At 68.8% G+C, this 17,684-nt stretch overlaps 1 protein-coding gene across 4 annotated transcripts; it reads left to right on the top strand.

Annotated features, from left to right (window-relative positions):
• The first annotated feature begins 682 nt into the window (after positions 1-682).
• LOC308181721 (signal transducer and activator of transcription 5B) lies at positions 683-17,548 on the top strand. 4 transcript variants are annotated; one of them, XM_080565277.1, is made up of 19 exons: positions 683-819; positions 11,032-11,169; positions 11,330-11,486; positions 11,574-11,663; positions 12,200-12,374; positions 12,455-12,585; positions 12,662-12,813; positions 12,895-13,050; positions 13,162-13,341; positions 13,448-13,535; positions 13,779-13,901; positions 14,031-14,123; positions 14,285-14,491; positions 14,933-15,027; positions 15,100-15,230; positions 15,560-15,715; positions 15,956-16,007; positions 16,338-16,445; positions 16,537-17,548. In XM_080565277.1, the coding sequence occupies exons 2-19, from the start codon at positions 11,042-11,044 to the stop codon at positions 16,661-16,663; spliced, it is 2,349 nt and encodes a 782-aa protein (XP_080421403.1). In that variant the 5' UTR covers positions 683-819; positions 11,032-11,041; the 3' UTR covers positions 16,664-17,548. The 4 variants fall into 4 exon arrangements, with proteins under 4 accessions (XP_080421403.1, XP_080421400.1, XP_080421402.1 ...); XM_080565274.1 differs by having other exon boundaries at positions 15,560-15,730; XM_080565276.1 differs by lacking the exon at positions 683-819 and adding an exon at positions 6,943-7,052 and having other exon boundaries at positions 15,560-15,730.
• Positions 17,549-17,684: the final 136 nt, after the last annotated feature.

Here is a 17,684-nt window from a genome sequence, read left to right as displayed (position 1 = left end):
CTGATGCCCAGTGCCGGTGCCCAATGCCGGTACCAATACCTGGTTCCCAGTGCCCGTGCTGGTGCCCAGTACCAGTACTGGTGGTACTGATGCCTGGTGCTGATGCCAATACCCAGCACCCAAACCTGGTACCAGTACTGATGCCTGGTGCTGGTACCTGGTGCTTGGTGCCAGTGCCAGTGCCCGGTGCCAGTGCCGGTACCAACACCTGGTTCCCAGTCCCCATGCTGGTGCCCAGTGCCCAAACCTGGTACCGGTACCGATGCCCGGTGCTGGTACCCAGTGCCCGGTGCCCGAACCTGGTATCAGTACCGATACCGGTGCCAGTGCCAATACCCAGTGCCCAGTGCCCAAACCTGGTACTGGTACCAACGCCCAGTGCTGGTTCCCAGTGCCTGGTGCCCGGTGTCCAAACCTGGTACCAGTGCCGATACCCAGTGCCAACACCCCGTGCCCGGTGTCCAAACCTGATACCGGTACCAATACCGGTGCCAGTCCCAACACTCAGTGCCCGGTGCCCAAACCCAGTACCGGTACCGACACCCGGTTCCCAACCCCCATGCCGGAGCCCGGTGCCCGGTGCCCGGTGCCGGTGGGGGGGGGGGGGGGGGCGGCGGTGCCGGGCGGGGCGGTGCAGCGGCGGCGGGGGCGGGCCGAGCGGGGCCGAGCGGGGCCGGGCCGGGCCGGGCGGCGGCGGGGGGGGGCGGCGCAGGCAGCGGCGGCGGCGGCGGCGGCGGCCGGAGGGGGCAGAGCGGCGGCGGAGCCGAGCGCCGGGAGCCGCCGGAGCCAGCGGAGCCGCAGCCGCCGCCGCGGCCGCAGGTAGGGGCGGGCGCGGGGCCGCCGAACGGGGCCGTGCCGAGCCGGGCCGGGCCGGGCCGGGCCCGCTTTCGCTTTCCGCGGCCGTAAACAGGGCGCGGGGGGCGGCCGGGCCGAGCCGTGCCGAGCCGAGCCGGGCCGGGCCGTGCAGCGCCGCGCTCCCGGGGGGGCGATGCGGGGAGGGGGGGGGGGGGGCACCCGCGGCCGTGCCAAGGCGCCGTCGGGGGGTTCGGTGCCGTTCGGCTTTTTAAAATGTTGATTATTTCGTTTTTATTATTTTTTTTTCTGCCTCCCCCCCCCCCCCCTCCCCTCCTCCTTTTGGTAAATATTTTGGCTGTTTCGTAACTCGCGGCGGCCAAACGCAACTTCGCGGCGGGGCCCGGCGCAGGGCCCTTGGCCTCGCTTTTTTTCGACGGCGAACCGGGACCGGGAACCCCGGCGGCGGCAGCTCCTGGCCCCCACCTTCCCCGGACCCCCCCGGGTGTCCCCGGCCCCCCCCGGAGCCCGGCAGGTGCGGGCCGGGCCGGGCGCACGCCCCCGCGGGGGGCGCGGACTTTGCGCGGCCGCTGCGCGGAGCCCGGCGGGGGGCACGGCGCATCCCGGACCGGGGGGGGGGACACAAGGAACTGGGGGGTGGGGGGGGGAAACGGGACCGGGGGGGGGGGGCACACGGCACCGGGGGGGGGGCACACGGCACCGGGGGGGGGGCCGCCGTCTGCAGGGCTGGAGCCGCCGAGGACGCGGCGGTGCGGGAGGGGGCCGCTCGTCAGCGGCTCTGCCTCCGGGAGGCAACTCGGAAAGTGCCCAAACGGTGTCTGGGGAGGTCGCGTGCGCCGTGCCCAGGACAGCCTGGCACCCCTCCGGGCTTGGGGTGCCGGGGGGGGCGAAAGCGGGGCAGCCCCCTCCTGCTCGCCAGTGCTCGGGAGCGCGGCGGCGGCGGCGTGCCGCTGGGCAGAGCCGCAGCGGGATGGAAAATAAATCCCTCGGCCAAGATGGGAGCGGCGAGAGCGCCCTGGCGTGCGGCGCCCGGTGGCCTTTCACCCAACTCGTTTGCCGGCCGGCGTTAGCGGCAGGGCTAATTACGACCCCTCGGGAGGGAGAGCCACCTGTCGGATAGGATATAGGAGCTGTCAGGGCCCTGCGTGGGTCCGGCCAGCCGGCGGGCCCGTGCCAGGCAGGGCTCTCCGGGTGCTCCTGGCCACGCTGCAGGGCCCCGGGGTGCCAGCACCCAGCCCCGGGTGAGGGCTCGTCCCCGGGGGCATGGCCCGGCTCAGGCACCTCCGCCTGATCTGCTGACGGCGGTAACACCTCCGATGGCAGCGCGGAGCTGGGGCCGTTGGCTCGCGAGAGCTTGCAGTCGGAGCCCCGCGCGCCCCACCTTGCTCGGGAGAGCCCCACGGCTTGGGGAGGGGAGGCGACCCCCGGCAATTTGCCCGTGGGTTCTTGGCTCTCATCGATGGGCCACGCTGCGGCATGGCACGACCGTGCCATGCTTTTTGGGGCAACAGGGCTCACCCGTGGCAGGGCATGGGCTCAGAAAGTCCCCAGGAGCCTGTGGAGCACCTGGGGCTTTTGGAGGACGGCGACCGGAGCAGAGCTGCGGTGCTGCCCGGCCCCCGTGCTCTGGGGGAACGTGGGTTAAACCCCAACACGCCGTCAGCTCTTGGCGACGTCCTTGGGAAGCCCGGAGGATGCAAGCAGGCGTGCTTCTCGCCAGCAGCATGCCGTGGGCTGTGCTGGTGCAGCAGGGCACCCCTGGCCCCCCTGCCAGCCCTGCACCTCCATCAGAGCTCGTGGCTGCAGCGCGGAGCTTGTGCAAGCCCTGGAGCTGGATCCTGTGCGGGGCATCTGGTGCGGGGCGGTTGCAGAGCCTGGCCCGCGCCACGGGGACCGGGGAAGCAGCCTGGCCTCGTGCACCAGCACGGCAATCCTTACCTGGTGGTGCTGGAAGGGTGCTTGGGGCCCGGCGCCTTGCTCTGGGGTCAGGAGGTGAAGGTTTTAGGGGTGTCTGCCTCACGCGCCCATGGGGGAGCTGCAGCAAGCTCTGGGGCTCCCGAAGCTGGCAGGATCCCAGCCTGACTTGCTTTGGCTCCCGAGCGCCTGACACGAGGATGGAGCCCCTCGCCGTGGGCTGTGCAACCATCCCTGGAGCTCAGGGCTTGCCCCCAGCACCGGGGAGGCGACCGGCCGTGCCGTGCTGCACAGCATGGGAGGAGGAGCTCCCGCTGAGACCGAGAGGCGTCAACAGCCTGACCCTGGGGGAGCCCACGCTGGAAACGGGGAGCGATGGGCTGCTGTCACCACCGCCGCATTTCAGGGCTTTTCCTATGGTGTGGCCCCTCGGGGGGTGCCTGGCCCCCCAGCAGTTGTCTCTGGAGCTGCATCACCAGCTTCAATGCGCCTGTCTTGTCCCTCTGCAGCACAACGCCGGTGCCTCGGGGGGGGGGGATGTGGCCCCACCAGGGATGCTCGCCCGAGCGCTCGGGGCCGGGGAGCAGCCGCCGGGGATGCTCTGCGCCATGAGTGACACGGAGCCGCTGCAGGGACCTTCCCCTCGTGCTGCAGGGGAAGTGCTGACTCCAAACAGGCTGTGAGGTCTTCGCCGTGGGGTTTCCCAGCTCTCTCTCGAGTGATAGCAAAACCCAGATACCCTGCTCGCGAAAAATCCCTGCTCCTTGTACTCCTGCCCCGCGTGGGCGGCCGGGCGGTGAGCGGTGACTGTGCTGTGCTGCGTACAGTAAAGCGGCCCCGTCAGCTGGGAAATGACTTTTTTGCTCTGCAAGGAATTACTGTAAGCCTTCGAGGGGCCTCGCAGCAGTCCCCGGGCACGGCAGGAAGGTGGAGTGGGGGTGCCTGCGTCGCGGGGGCACCGTCCCCTTGCTCGAGGGGCTCCCGGGGGTGCTGGTGCCGCTCTGGGGGTCAGGGCCGGGCTCTGGCCCCGGAGGCTGTGCCGGCTGCTGGCTGGGCTCAGCCTGCCCCGGGGCTCCAGCATGCTCCAGGAGGAGCAGCCTCGACAGCTGTAATGTTTCTGTGGCGTGCCTTTCCTTTCATGGGGTGTCTATTTTGCAACCCCCAAGTGTTTTGATCCCGGGAGGAAGGGGGGCGGGGGTGTTCACCCTGGCACCGCGTGTCCGGTGCAGGGATCCAAGCTGCGCCGGGCATGCCCCGTATTTTACATGCAGCAACAGTTCTAGCAACATCTGCTGGCTGATAAAAGGTACGTTTGCCGTGAACTGCTTCTCCCTGCCGCGTTGGGAAATGTCGAGGGGGAGGCACACATGTGAACACGGCTTCCTGGCCGATAGGGGTGAGCCGAGTTGCTGATAAAGCAGAATCCACCCATCTAGCTGCACCAGAGGGGCCAGGAGCGCCGGCTGCCTGCAGAAGGGCGTGCTTCTCGCCCCGGGGCGCGCTCTCCGAGCAGCCCGGGAGCGATGCGCGCCCGCCTGGCTCCGCAGCGGGGCTCTGGCGGCTGGGATGCCGCAGCCGGTCCGGGACATGGTCGCGACGCTGCTCCCCGTTTTTGAAGCGGCCGCTGGTGAGTTTTGCAATCTCCATTTCTCGCTGTGACTTCACGTCTTCTTCTCGTTGCCGTACGGAGAGGCCGGGCTCCGGCAGGGCTCTGCCTGGGGAGGGAATTGGGGAAAAGGCTGGTGCTCGGCCGGGGCTGGAAGCGCCTGCGCGGCCCCGGCGGCCGAGTGCCCCTGTCTGGCTTTGTGTTCCTCCGCCTGCAAAGCTTTTACAGGGAAAAGAGGCAGGTCTCGCTTGTGGCACATCGCAGCCCCTCGCCTGGGCTAAAGCACAGCTGTAAAACGATCCCTGGCCTAGCTGTTGTTCAAACGCAGCCCTGGCGCTTCGGGGCTCGACGGCACAGCTGCCTCGGCCCCGGCACGCTCCTTTTATAAACCCATTCGTCACCTAGGCCTCTTAGAAATGTTTAGGTGGGGGATTTGCGGCGCAGCCCGCGCCCACGTGCCAAGTGTCACTGCTGAACTCGGGGCTGTGGTGCCCCCGGGTGCTGCTCCCGCTGGCGGAGCAGGCGCTGCCATCCCGCAGAGCGCCGCCGGCTCCGGCTCCTGGGCTGCGCTTTGCCCCCTGAACGCTGCCGGGGGGGTCACGCTGCCCTGCCCGCACCCCCAGCAGGAGCCACGGCATGGCATGGGCAGGACCCGGCTGGTTTTTGATCCCCGCGTTTGTGGGGGTCGCATCCCCACGGGGCCGCTCCGCGGGGTGGCCGGGGCGTGCGCCGGGCACCGGGAGCGTGAAGGCAAACGCTGAGCTCTGCCACCACCGTGGGAGGGACCCGCCAGCCCCGGGGTGCTGCTAGGAATGGGATTTTGTTGCCTCAAACATCCGTGTTTTGGCTTTTTGTTCCCATTCTGACGAGTTCCCTCTGCTCCCGGCTTCCCGGGGTGTTTGCACGCCCCCTCCTCCTGCAGCGAGGTTTGCTCTGCCTCCCTGCCTGCTCTGCTGCCCGGCTCCGAGAGCACCTCCCCGCGGGGCTGCATTGTGCCACCTGCGCCTCAGCTCCTAAAAACTCCCCCAAAAAAACCCCCAAAGTGCCTGCCCGGTGTGCCGCGGCAGGGCGGGAAGCCTCGGCATGCATGCACCGACAGCAGGCAGTTTTCCTCCTGACCGGGCACGCAAATTGGCTGCTCGTCTGCACCCAAGGGAGCCCAGATGCTGCCAGCTGCGCCGGGACCCCCGGGGGAGGCAGAGGTGTGTGGGGGGGGTCACTGCGGGTCCCCCGGCGGTGGCTCCCACACGTCCTCCCCCCCGGGATGGAGCGGGGCCGCCGGTGCCTGCGCTGCCCCGTCTGGGCTCCGCGCTGCAAATCCCACTGGGCAGGTAACTGGATTAGCCCGATTGTGCGCGCTCGCCGAGGCATGGCAGATAAAATGAAATTGTGTCTCCAGCCCCAAATCGGGACTAATTCGACGCTGCGGTGAGCTTAATCCTCGCGTCCTTCCGATCAGCCCGGCCCTCCCGGGCTTGTGCTGGGTCTGGGCAGGAATTAGCGGCGTGCCCTGGGGCTGGTGGGTGCGAGGGGGGGGGGGCGCGGGTCCCGGGTGGCTGCGCCCGGTCCCCTGCGTGCCAGCAGGGGCTGGCACCGTGTCCGACGGGTGCTGCATCCCGAGGTGTGGGGCAGGGCTGGGCTCCTCGCCGTCGTGCTGGGCTTTTGGTGTGTCGGGGAAAATATTGTGCTCCGTCGGACGCGCGGGGTTGGGGTGAGCCGGGGGGGGGGCAGCCGGGGGCTGCTCCTGCAGCGCGCAGGAGCTGTTGTCTCTCGGCCCCTGGATTCGAGGGATTTCGCCGGGATTTCGTCGGGTATTTCGGCGGTTTTGTTATGACGCGGGTTTCTGGGCCTTTGTGGTCGTGAGGGAAAATCTGCAGAGGGGAGCCACGCGTTCCCGAAGGCTTCAAATGCCGGAGGGCAAATCGAACCCAGCGCCGGCGGCTCGTAGTAATGTCACCTGGAGGCAGTCCCTGCTGCCATCCTGAGTCACTGGCTGCGGGTTTTCGGGTGGCAGCGCTGCTCCCTGCCCGTGCTGAGGCTGCGCAGGGGCCCTGGGGCGCTGCCACCTACGGGCGCGGCCAGCTTCTCCCCCTGGACAGCGTCAGGCCGTGTTTGGGGTTTCCTTGTTCCTGTCGGAGCTCAAGTTCTCCATTTTGGCTCCCAAAGCCGCCGGCCCACGGGGCCGCTGCCGGATGGGAGAGCCCAGAGCGGGCAGCGCACCTCCGCCCGCCGGCTGCCGGGCCCTCGGCCCTGCCCCGGGGAGGAAATAGTGAATTTTCAGAGCCGCCGATGCCTCGGCCGTGAGCCCCGAGTTCCCCTGCCCCGGCACGGGCGGTTTCCAGCGTGGGCAGCAGGCCGGTGGCGGGCAGGGCGCCGACCTTGATGCCGCCAGGGCCGAGCCCTCGGCCGCCGCCGCTCTGGTGCACGAGGCGACCAGAAGCCATCAAAGCGCCACGCTTCTAGAAGGAGCTCGCCTCCTGCGCCCGGCGCTGCCTCCACCTCTCGACCGAAAGCTGGAAACCACAGGCAGGCGTAGAAGGGGCGAGCCGCGCCAATTCCAGCGCCGGCTGCCCTCCACGCCGGCCCCGGCGCAGCCCGGTGCTCGCTGGGGAGCTCGGAGCGGGCGGGGGGGGGGGCCGGGGGCCGCTCTCCGGGGGCTTTGCCCCGGTGCCGTGCGCCGGGGGAGGCGCGGGGCCGCGAGCGGAGCCGTGGGGCGCAGGTGAGTCCAAGCCCTCCGTCCCTCCCGCATCCCTCCCGCACCCGTCCTCCGGGTCCTTCCCCGGCTGCCCTCAGGGTGTGGGGGCACCGGGGTGGGGTGGGGGGGCTCAGCCCCACGGGGAGAGGCCGTGCCCCGCTGCGGGGTTAAGGATCAGGGGGCGCCGGCCCCGTGCCCCCGGCCGCACCATGCAGGCGGCAGCGGAGGAAGCTGCCGGAGCCCGGCGCTGCCCGACTGCGCAGGCAGCTGACATTTTGGAAGGAAATAGCTGCTCTCGGCTCCTTCCTGTAGCTCGCAGCCTGCGAAACGGCCGCAACGGGAGCCCGGCTGCGCCGGCAGCGCCTGCCCGGAGCCGTGGCCGGGCTGCCCCCGGCGGGGGGGGGGGGGGCCGCAGCGGGCAGAGCGGCGCTGACCCCCGGTGAGTACGGCCGCGGGATGGGCACCCAGCCGGTGCTGCTGGTCCGGTGCTGTGGAGGAACTGAGCACCGTCCCCGGGGGCTCATCCACCCCCCACCAAAGCCATGCGTGGGGAGGCCGTGGCACGGCTGCCCGTGGGCTCCGGGCCCCTTTGGGTGCGTGCCGAGCCCTTCGTGTCCCCTCCGGGCAGGGCAGGACGCGGTGCGCGGCAGCCACGTGCGAGGCGAGGGGGCTGAGGTGGGGCAGCCCCGGGGGGGTCGAGCCAATAGGGGCTGCCCCGGGGGGCTCCGTGCATCCCCCAGGCACACGTGTGGCATGCAGGGGACGAGCGGTTGTCTGCAGGGGGGGTCGGGAGGGGACTGGAGCCCATCCATGTGCCGAGCAGCCACTGTCGGCTGCCAGCGTTACCATTCCCGGGGCCTGGCTGGGGGCTGGGGGCCGGATCCTGCCCCAGAGGGGAGCCAGCATGGGGCTGCCATCTCGGGGGGATGCGGGTTCCCATCCGGCGGGGGCAGGCGTGATGCCACCAGGGCAGGACCGGAGACGACTCCCGCCCCCCCCCGGCAGCACCAACCCTGCTGGGAGCGCGGGGTCCGGCCCTGCGGCCGCCAGCGAGGCCGGCTCTGACCTGGAAGCGATCGTGGGCTCCCGGAGGTGCCGAGAAACCACGTGTCCGTGTGTTTACTGCAGCGGGCGCAGGGCTGCTACGTGCCGGCGGGACGGAGCCGGCGCCGCGGCTGCACCGCCGCTGGGGCCCCGCGCTCCCTGCCGGGAAGGAAGCTGCACCCAGAACCCCCCCTCCGCGGGGCCGGGGGAGCGCCAGGCAAAGGGCAGCGCGGGAGCCACGGCGGCAGAGGGGCTGCACGGGGCAGGCGTGGGGGGGGGGTGTAGCCAGAGCCCTTTGGTGGCCCCCCGCCCCCCCCCCCGGGCTTTAGCTGGCTCTGCGGGGTGCAGGAAGGGAGCTGGGGCTGCATTCGGTGGCGGTGTCGGGGTGAGGGCAGGGGGTGAACCTGGGTTGTGAGCTGAGTGCCAGGAGCGTGCCGTGGCTGTGCCACGAGCGTCCCGCGAGCATCCCATGGCTGTGCCCCCAGCATCCCACGGCTGTGCCATGAGCATCCCACAGCCGCGCCAGGAGTGTCCCGCGAGCATCCTGCAGCTCTGTGCCCCCAGCACCCCATAGCTCTGCGCCACGAGCATCCCATAAGCATCCCGTGGCTCAGCCCGAGCCGGCTCGCTGGGGCGAGCAGCAGCCCCTGGGTGCAGGCCCCGGGGCAGGAGCTGCCCGCGGCGGGGCTTTGCCGTGCTCGCCGCGCATGGGAACGCGCCGCTGCCAGCCTCGCCCTGTGAGACACTTCCCTCCTTTTGTCTGCTCGCCCGTGGGCTCTGGCTTTCCTGCAGCACGCGATCCGGAGCTGGCCGCCAGCCCGCCGCTGTGTCTGGGAGGCTCCGGGGCTGCCAAGGGGGACTTTGGCCATAGCCCGGCCCCGCTGCTGCCTTACGAGGGTCCCTTGGCCACCTGCTATCCCCCAGGGTGCTCCCGCACCCCTCCGTGCATTCCTTCCCGCGTCACCCCCTTTAGCCCGCTGGGAAACCTCTTTGAGGTGAATTTCGCCCGTTTTGCAGCCAGTTTGGCAAGGCCGATTGGGCAGCGGGGCCACTGGGTGCCGAAGCATCGTCCGCATCTCCCATCCTTCTCTTCGCGGGCATCCCCTGCCCGAGCTGTCCCCTCGGGGGCTGCCGTCCCCGTCCCCGACCCTTGTCCAGCCGCCGTGCGTGCAGCCTCGCAGGCGCTAAGTCACCGGCGAGCAAGTCGCTGTGGCTTGTTGAGTTGCTGCTGGTTAACCGAGCTGCGGTAATGGGTGGGATTATAGCTCGCTGCCAGCACTAAGCACATGCAAAGCAGCTTAAAAACCACTGCAATTACCCGTCTCTTGCAATTGTTCGAACGTGCGTGTGGCCGGTTGCTGCAGCCGGCCCCGGGTGCTGCTCGGGGAGGATGGTGCCGGTCCTGGGTCCGGCCGAGGCACCGATCGCTCACGGCTTCGCCCGTGCGATGCAGGAGCGTGGGGCTGCTGGCAAAGCGCGGCACCTCGGCCGCGGCGTGGTCACGCCGCGGGCTCGGGATGCTCTGCGGGGTGGGGATGCCCTTTGCGGGGCTTGCCGTGCCTTTTGGGATCGTGCTGAAGCCGTGGCCGGCTCTCGTGGCGGGGAAGCTCCGCTCGTGACGGCGGGGGCTGGCGCTGCGCCGGCTGCGGGCGCGCTCCGGGCGCCCTGCGGCTCCGCGGGGAGGTTTGCCAGCCTGCGGGTGAGGCACGGGAGACCAAAATGAGCCGCTCGGAGGAACGCCCGCGGGTGCATCGGTGGTGCTTTTCGGCACATAGCGAGCGTGTCAGAGCCCTTCATGAGTGCTTTTTCGGGGCTGTCCTCGCCGTCCTGCCGCTCCCCTCGCCAGCCCTGGCGTGCCGCTGGCTCGGTTTGCGCCCGGCCGTTCCCAGCAGCAATATTCACAGCTCCTGCTCCAAGGCCACAGCCTTTTGTCCGCCCTGATGGCGAGCTGACCGCAGCGGCAGAGCAATACTTGTTGCTTAACAACACGGTGAAGTGGAATAGGAAGCGTTCAGCTGCTGTACGCTGGGAATACATCACCCCGTTTCGATAGGAGGAGCAGCGTTTGTCTGGGTTTTGTCCGTGCTGATGTTCCTGCGCTGGGCTTGGGCTGCTCCCAGGGTTTCATCCATTCCTGGCGCAGTAAAAAAAAAAAAAAACCATTCCTGGCGTTCCCTGCAGCTCCGCCAGCAGCAGCGTTTTCCATCAGGGCCTCTTATCAATTGTTCGCAATTGCTGAGTGCCCGTACGCATCCTGCTGTCGGCCTTCCCCCTTTCCCTATCCCTCATCGCTTTCAGTTTTTTATTGCCTCCCCCAGGTCCTCCTTACCAGAAGGATTTCTAACTCAGCGCCTTTTCCGTGAATGTGGAAATGTTCCTTGCTTTTTATAGGGGAAAAAATCATTTATAGCCAACTGGGTTATTGTTCCTCTTCCTGTGCATGGGGCAGGGTGTGGAGGAAAGCTCGGGCTTTTCGGAGGTGCCGTCTCCCTGCTGCGTTTGGTGGGCGTGTGGCTGCCCCACGATGACCCAAGGAGCAGTGGGGATGCCAGGGTCACCCCAAAAGGCGCTTGGTAAAGCCCCACGCTGTGGTGCTGGGGCGCGGGGTGGGCGGCTGTGATCCTGTGTGACCGTGGGGGCTGCTCCTGGCAGGCCGGTGCTGGGGCTCCTCTCCAGCCCCCCCATCCCTCCTCGCTTCCCTGGCCGTGCGCCCGCGGTGCTGCAAAGGGAAACCACGGCTGCGTGGCGCGGCCGAGGCAGCAGAGCTTTGGCAGCAGAGCTCTCCGAGGGCTTTCCCTAGAAAATAGCGGGTAGCACGCAGCCGGGGTCCCCCCGTCCCCTTGCGGTGACTCCGGCAGCGCTCGGTGCCGGAGGAGCCGGGAAGCTCCTGTAAATCTGGAGGGGTGCTCGGTGCCGGGGCCCCCCCGCGTGATGCCCGCCCGCCGCGTGTCCCCGGCAGGTGGTGAGCCATGGCGGTGTGGATCCAGGCGCAGCAGCTCCAGGGCGAAGCCCTGCGGCAGATGCAGGCGCTCTACGGGCAGCACTTCCCCATCGAGGTGCGGCACTACCTGTCGCAGTGGATCGAGAGCCAGGCATGGTAGGTCGGGGGGGTGCCCGTCCCCGCGGGTCCTGCTGCCCCCCACCCCGTGTCCGTGCCGGGGGGGGGGGGGGTCTCCGCTGTGCCGAGCCCCCCCCGTGGGGCCGTGCTGGCCTGATGCCATCGCTCTGTGTGTCCCCCCCCCCCCCCTCCTCTCAAGGGACTCCATCGACCTCGACAACCCCCAGGAGAACGTGAAGGCGACGCAGCTGCTGGAGGGGCTGATCCAGGAGCTGCAGAAGAAGGCGGATCACCAAGTGGGTGAAGACGGCTTCCTGCTGAAGATCAAGCTGGGGCACTATGCCACGCAGCTGCAGGCGAGTTGGGGGGGGGGGCTGCGGCGGGTGGGGGTCTGGGGGGGGTTCCTTGCCCCACGCCTGGCTCAAGTTTCGCCTCCCGTGCAGAACACGTACGACCGGTGCCCCATGGAGCTGGTGCGCTGCATCCGGCACATCCTCTACCACGAGCAGAGGCTGGTGCGGGAGGCGAACAACGTGAGTGGGGGCTGAGGGGCATCACCATTTGGGGGGGGGGGGGGGAGGCCATGGGTCCTGCAGGGTGGGGGGGGTGCTGGGGGTCTCTGTCACCTGGGCTGTGGGAGCAGCCCTGAGGCAGGGGGTGCTCAGCAGCCAGGTGGGGTGGGGAGGGTCCCCATTGCCCCCCAGCTCCCAGGCAGGTTGGGGAGGGTCCCCATTGCCCCCCAGCAGGCAGGCAGGGTGGGAAGGGTCCCCATTACCCCCCATCAGGCAGGTTGGGGAGGGTCCCCATTGCCCCCCAGCTCCCAGGTAGGGTGGGGAGGGTCCCCATTGCCCCCCATCAGGCAGGTTGGGGAGGGTCCCCATTGCCCCCCAGCTCCCAAGTGGGCTGGGGAGGGTCCCCATTGCCCCCCAGCTCCCAGGTAGGGTGGGGAGGGTCCCCATTGCCCCCCAGCACCCAGGTGGGGTGGGGAGGGTCCCCATTGCCCCCCAACACCCAGGTGGGGTGGGGAGGGTCTCCCAACCCGCGCTGAGCGCCGGCGGTGCCTGTGCAGAGCCCCTCGCCGGCCGGCTCCCTGGTGGACGCCATGTCGCAGAAGCACCTGCAGATCAACCAGACCTTCGAGGAGCTGCGGCTCATCACGCAGGACTCGGAGAATGAGCTCAAGAAGCTGCAGCAGACGCAGGAGTACTTCATCATCCAGTACCAGGAGAACATGCGCCTCCAAGGTGGCTGGGGGGACCAGGGAGGGGACGCGGGGACCCGGGCGCTGGCGGTGCCGGCCCTGACGCTGCGCCCCGTCCCCCAGCCCAGTTCTCCCAGCTCTCCCAGCTGGGTCCCCAGGAGCGCCTGTCGCGGGAGACGACGCTGCAGCAGAAGAAGGCGTCGCTGGAGGCTTGGCTGCACCGGGAGGCCCAGACACTACAGCAGTACCGCGTGGTGAGTGCCGGGGGGACCGTCCCCGCGCCGGCTGTGCCGCCGTCCCCGCGCCCCGTGACCCCGTGCCGCCTCGCAGGAGCTGGCCGAGAAGCACCAGAAGACGCTGCAGCTGCTGCGCAAGCAGCAAACGACCATCCTGGACGACGAGCTGATCCAGTGGAAGCGCCGGCAGCAGCTGGCGGGGAACGGGGGTCCCCCCGAGGGCACCCTGGACGTGCTGCAGACCTGGTGGGTGCGCCGGCGGGGGGGGGGGGCGGGCGGGGTGCTGAGCCCTTGCACGGCGGGTGCTGAGCCTCGCTGCCCCCCCAGGTGCGAGAAGCTGGCGGAGATCATCTGGCAGAACCGGCAGCAGATCCGCAGGGCCGAGCACTTGTGCCAGCAGCTGCCCATCCCCGGCCCCGTGGAGGAGATGCTGTCGGAGCTGAACGGCACCATCACCGACATCATCTCTGCCCTGGTCACCAGGTAGAGGCGGCCTCGACGTGGGCTCGGGGGGATTTGGGGGGGGGGGGGGGGGAGCGGTTGGGGGCCTTGGGCTTCTGTGCCCGCCTGCCCCTGACCCCCGTGCCCCCCCAGCACCTTCATCATCGAGAAGCAGCCCCCCCAGGTGCTGAAGACGCAGACCAAGTTCGCGGCCACCGTGCGGCTCCTGGTGGGGGGGAAGCTGAACGTGCACATGAACCCCCCCCAGGTGAAGGCCACCATCATCAGCGAGCAGCAAGCCAAGGCCCTGCTGAAGAACGAGAGCACCCGCAAGTAATGCCCGGGGGGGCGGGGGGGGCTGGGGGGCCTGAAGCAGGACACGGTGGGGGGGCTGCCCCCCGTCCTGGTGGTCCCCCTGACCCCGTGTGTTCCCACGCAGTGAGAGCAGTGGGGAGATCCTCAACAACTGCTGCGTGATGGAGTATCACCAGGCCACCGGCACGCTCAGCGCCCACTTCCGCAACATGGTGAGAGCCCCCCCGTCCCCCTGTCCCAGCGCTCACCCCGTCTCGTGTCCCCTCGTGCCCCCATCTGCGCCATGTCCCCCCCGCGGTCACCCTTTGTGTTGCCATCCCTGCTGTGTTCGCAGGTCATGTCCCCAGCTGTCCTGCGCTCCCCTTCCATGCGCTCGCCCCTCGTGCCCCCAGCTATCCCCTGTGTCCCCCAACTGTCCCCTGTCCCCCCCGTGCTCACCCCTCATGTCCCTGCAGTCCCTGAAGCGGATCAAGCGCTCAGACCGCCGCGGTGCTGAGTCGGTGACGGAGGAGAAGTTCACCATCCTCTTCGAGTCGCAGTTCAGCGTTGGTGGCAACGAGCTGGTCTTCCAGGTGAAGGTAAAGCCACCAGCGAGCTGCAAGGGCACCGTGCCCACGCCGTGGGGCCGGGCTGGGGCTATGGGGCAGCCGCGGTGCCCCACGTCCCCTCCCACCTCAGCGCCGTCCCGTCGTCCTTCCTCCTGGCAGACGCTGTCCCTGCCCGTGGTGGTGATCGTGCACGGCAGCCAGGACAACAACGCCACGGCCACCGTGCTCTGGGACAACGCCTTTGCGGAGCCTGTGAGTGCCACCACCCTTGGGGGGGGGACCAGAGGGGCTCCGTATCCCCCCGGGGGGCTGCGGGAGGGAGCAGGGCTCGCCTGGTGGGGCCGCGCTCGGGGCTGGATGGTGGCAGGGGGCGGCTCCTCGTGCTGACCCTGCGCCGTGTCCCCCCCCCCCAGGGCCGCGTCCCCTTCGCGGTGCCCGACAAAGTGCAGTGGCCGCAGCTCTGCGAGGCGCTCAACATGAAGTTCAAGGCGGAGGTGCAGAGCAGCCGCGGGCTGACGAAGGAGAACCTGGTGTTCCTGGCACAGAAGCTCTTCAACAGCACCAGCTCCCACCTGGAGGATTACAGCAGCACCACGGTGTCCTGGTCCCAGTTCAACCGGGTGAGGGGGGGCGGCTCGGCGCTGGGAGGGCCGGGGAGCCCCGGGGTGCTGCCGTGCGCCGGGACCGGGGCTTTGCTACGCCCACGGTGCCAGCGCTTGTGCCGAGGGATAGGATGGGGCATGTTCCTCCCAAGGAGCTGGGTCTTGTCGGAGTGGTGCAAAACCCAAACGGGAGCCAGCTGCAGCGGGGCAGAAGGCTTTGCCTTCTGTGCTTGGAAGGTTATGGGGGGCTGGAGCTGTGCTCTGCGCCCTCGGGGAGGCATTGCTGGTGTTCCCCCGGGGCTGGGCCATGTGGCTGGGCGCTGGTACAAGGCCAACTGGTGCCTGGCTTCGCAGCCTCGGCCTCCGTGCCATGGGCCAGGTCTCCGTGTGCGCTTGTGCTGTTTAACAGCAGCTACGCGGCTGGAGACGAGAGTGCTCATTCTCTGGGCATTTCAACAGGAAAACCTGCCCGGGAGGAACTACACCTTCTGGCAGTGGTTCGATGGCGTGATGGAGGTGCTGAAGAAGCACTTGAAGCCGCACTGGAACGACGGGTAAGAGCCCTCCCGCCCCGCGCGCGCCACCCCGCGCCCGCCCGCCCGCCCTGACGCCCTCGCTCTGCCTAGGGCCATTCTGGGCTTCGTGAACAAGCAGCAGGCGCACGACCTGCTCATCAACAAGCCCGACGGCACCTTCCTCCTGCGCTTCAGCGACTCGGAGATCGGCGGCATCACCATCGCGTGGAAGTTCGACTCCGGTGAGCGCAGCCCTCGAGCTCCCCCTTGCTTGGCTTTCCCAGTTTGGGGACCGAAGTGTCCCCATCCGTGGGGCTCGTGGTGTTCCTTCGGCACCTACGTGTGTCCCCTCGGTGCCAGCACCGTCACCAGCAGGCGCACGGTGCCCCTATGAGGACAAACCCGCCCCCAGGTCCCGTTAGCTCCTGCCCGGTCCTGCGTTCTGGCGAGCTGCGCCTCGTCCCTAAACGTTACAGGAAGGATAAAGCGCAGGAAACTGGGATTTTCTGGACCGGTTTCGCCGTCACGGCGAGCCCCGGGCATCACCGCGGTCCTCGCTCTTGTTTTCCAGCTGAGAGGATGTTCTGGAACCTGATGCCTTTCACCACCAGGGACTTCTCCATCCGCTCCCTGGCCGACCGCCTCGGGGACCTCAGTTACCTCATCTACGTGTTCCCCGACCGGCCCAAGGACGAGGTCTTCTCCAAGTACTACACGCCGGTTCTCTGTGAGTCCACGCCAGGTAGCGCTGCCCCTTCACCCCTCACGCATCCCTCTCTGTGCATCCTACCGGGGTTGGTGGGGGGGGAGCCTGGGCTTGCCGGCACCCCCTGCCCTGGGCCACATCCAGCCGGGGGGGGGGCCCTGCAGCTCGCCGTGCCGTGAGCCCCCAGCCCCTCCGCAGGCTTGCAGCACGCGCCTCCTGCTCCGAGCCTCAGCACTGCCTTTTTTTTTTTTGTCCCTCTAGCTAAGGCCGTGGATGGGTACGTGAAGCCACAGATCAAGCAAGTAGTGCCAGAGTAAGTACGAGGCCGCACGGCACCGCGGGATCGTCCCCGGGGCAGCCAGCCCGGGTGCTTTGCATCCCTGCCCTCGCAGCCCTAGGGCTGGGACCGTGTCAGTGCTGGGGCGCGAGGAGAGCGCGGTGCGGTGCCGTGGCCAAGCAAGGGCTGCTGTGCCCCCCACCACAAAAGACCGAATTCCCCCCAGCCAGCAGGGTTGGGACCTCGTTGGTTGCTTGCTTTTTATGGGGACGGGGATAGGGTTTGGGGTCTGGGTCCCTGCTGGGAGGTGGGTGAAATTCCCCGGGGCGTATCCACGTCCCAGCCCGTGCCACCTCGTCCCCGCAGGTTTGTCAGCGCATCAGGCGACGCTGCCCCCGGGGGGGCCACCTACATGGACCAGGCTCCTTCGCCCGCCGTCTGCTCCCAGCCCCATTACAACATGTACGCCCAGAAGTAGGTATCGGGTCCCCCGTCCCCCCCCCCCACCCCGCTCTTCCAGCAGCCTGTCCCCGACCCCAAACCTCACCCCCCTGGCCTCCCGCAGCCCCGACGCCGTGCTGGACCCCGAGGGCGACTTCGACCTCGACGACACCATGGACGTGGCCAGGCACGTGGAGGAGCTGCTGCGGCGCCCCATGGACAGTCAGTGGATCCCCCACGCCCAGTCGTGACCGCCGGGCGTCCCGGCCCCACGCCGGCCCCCCCGCCCCCCCCCCGGCACTGTGGGGACTGTGCTGTGTTCGTGTCTCTGTGCCCAGCTGGGGGGGGGTTGTTCAGGCGGCGATGGGGGGGGGGTTCTCGCCCCCCGAGATTTGCTCTGTGCTGTCCAGAAACGCAGGGTGGTGTCCGGCTCTTTTGGTGTTTATGCCCTTGTATAAAAGGCAGCCGATTTGTCGCGTGGTTTTTTTTTCGCCCCCCCCCCCCCCCCTTCTATGTTCCTTTTCAAAAAGGCCCGGCTTCGGCTTTCCGCTTCTGCAAGCACCGGCCCCCGGAGCTGCCCCGCTTCCCGTAGCCTGTGTCCCCCCCCCCCAAAAAAAAAACAATGTGGGGCTACTCGGGGCGGGGGGCCCGGGGGGGGCCCGGATTCGCTTTCTGCAGTCGTCACCAAGAATGTACATGTGCGCGTTGGTGTTTTTATCTCCTTGACTCTGTTCCCCAAGGGAGGGGGGAGCGTGGGGCGGGAGGGGGGGGGATATGGCCCATGCTGGCGCCATCGGGGGTCCCCTCCCGGACCTCGTCTCCTCCTCTGCCCCCCCCCCCAAGGATTTTGGCAGCCCCCCCCCTCCTCTCGGCTCCCGGCCCCGCCGTGTCCCCCTCTGGCCCCTCCGGCACCAGCGCAGCGAGGGGGGGGCAGAGTGGGAGGGGAACCGGAGCGAGGGCGGCAGGGATGGGCATGGGGTGGTAGGGGGGGGTGGGGGGGGGCAGGATGGGAGCCCTCCGATTCCCCCCCCCCCCGCCGCCTCGTCCCATCCGTGTCCCCGAAACTCTGGTTGCCTGGCGATGTTATTTTTCTACCACAGAGTAAATAAAGCACGGAATATTTTTGTAACACAAAAGCTCTGGGTTTCACGTGTGTCTTGGGAGGGGGGGGCGCAGCCCCCTGCCCTAATAAATTTTTTTTTGTTGTGGGGGGGGAAGGAGCCCTTTTCCCGCACCCCCTTGGGTTGGGCAGCATGGGTGCCCCCTGCTCCA

The sequence above is a fragment of the Anser brachyrhynchus genome, assembly GCF_964034855.1.
Source record: "Anser brachyrhynchus genome assembly, chromosome: 22".
In the NCBI taxonomy this organism is placed as follows: domain Eukaryota; kingdom Metazoa; phylum Chordata; class Aves; order Anseriformes; family Anatidae; genus Anser; species Anser brachyrhynchus.
The sequence above is the reverse complement of the archived record's forward strand: the minus strand, read 5'-3'. Positions and strand labels throughout refer to the sequence as shown.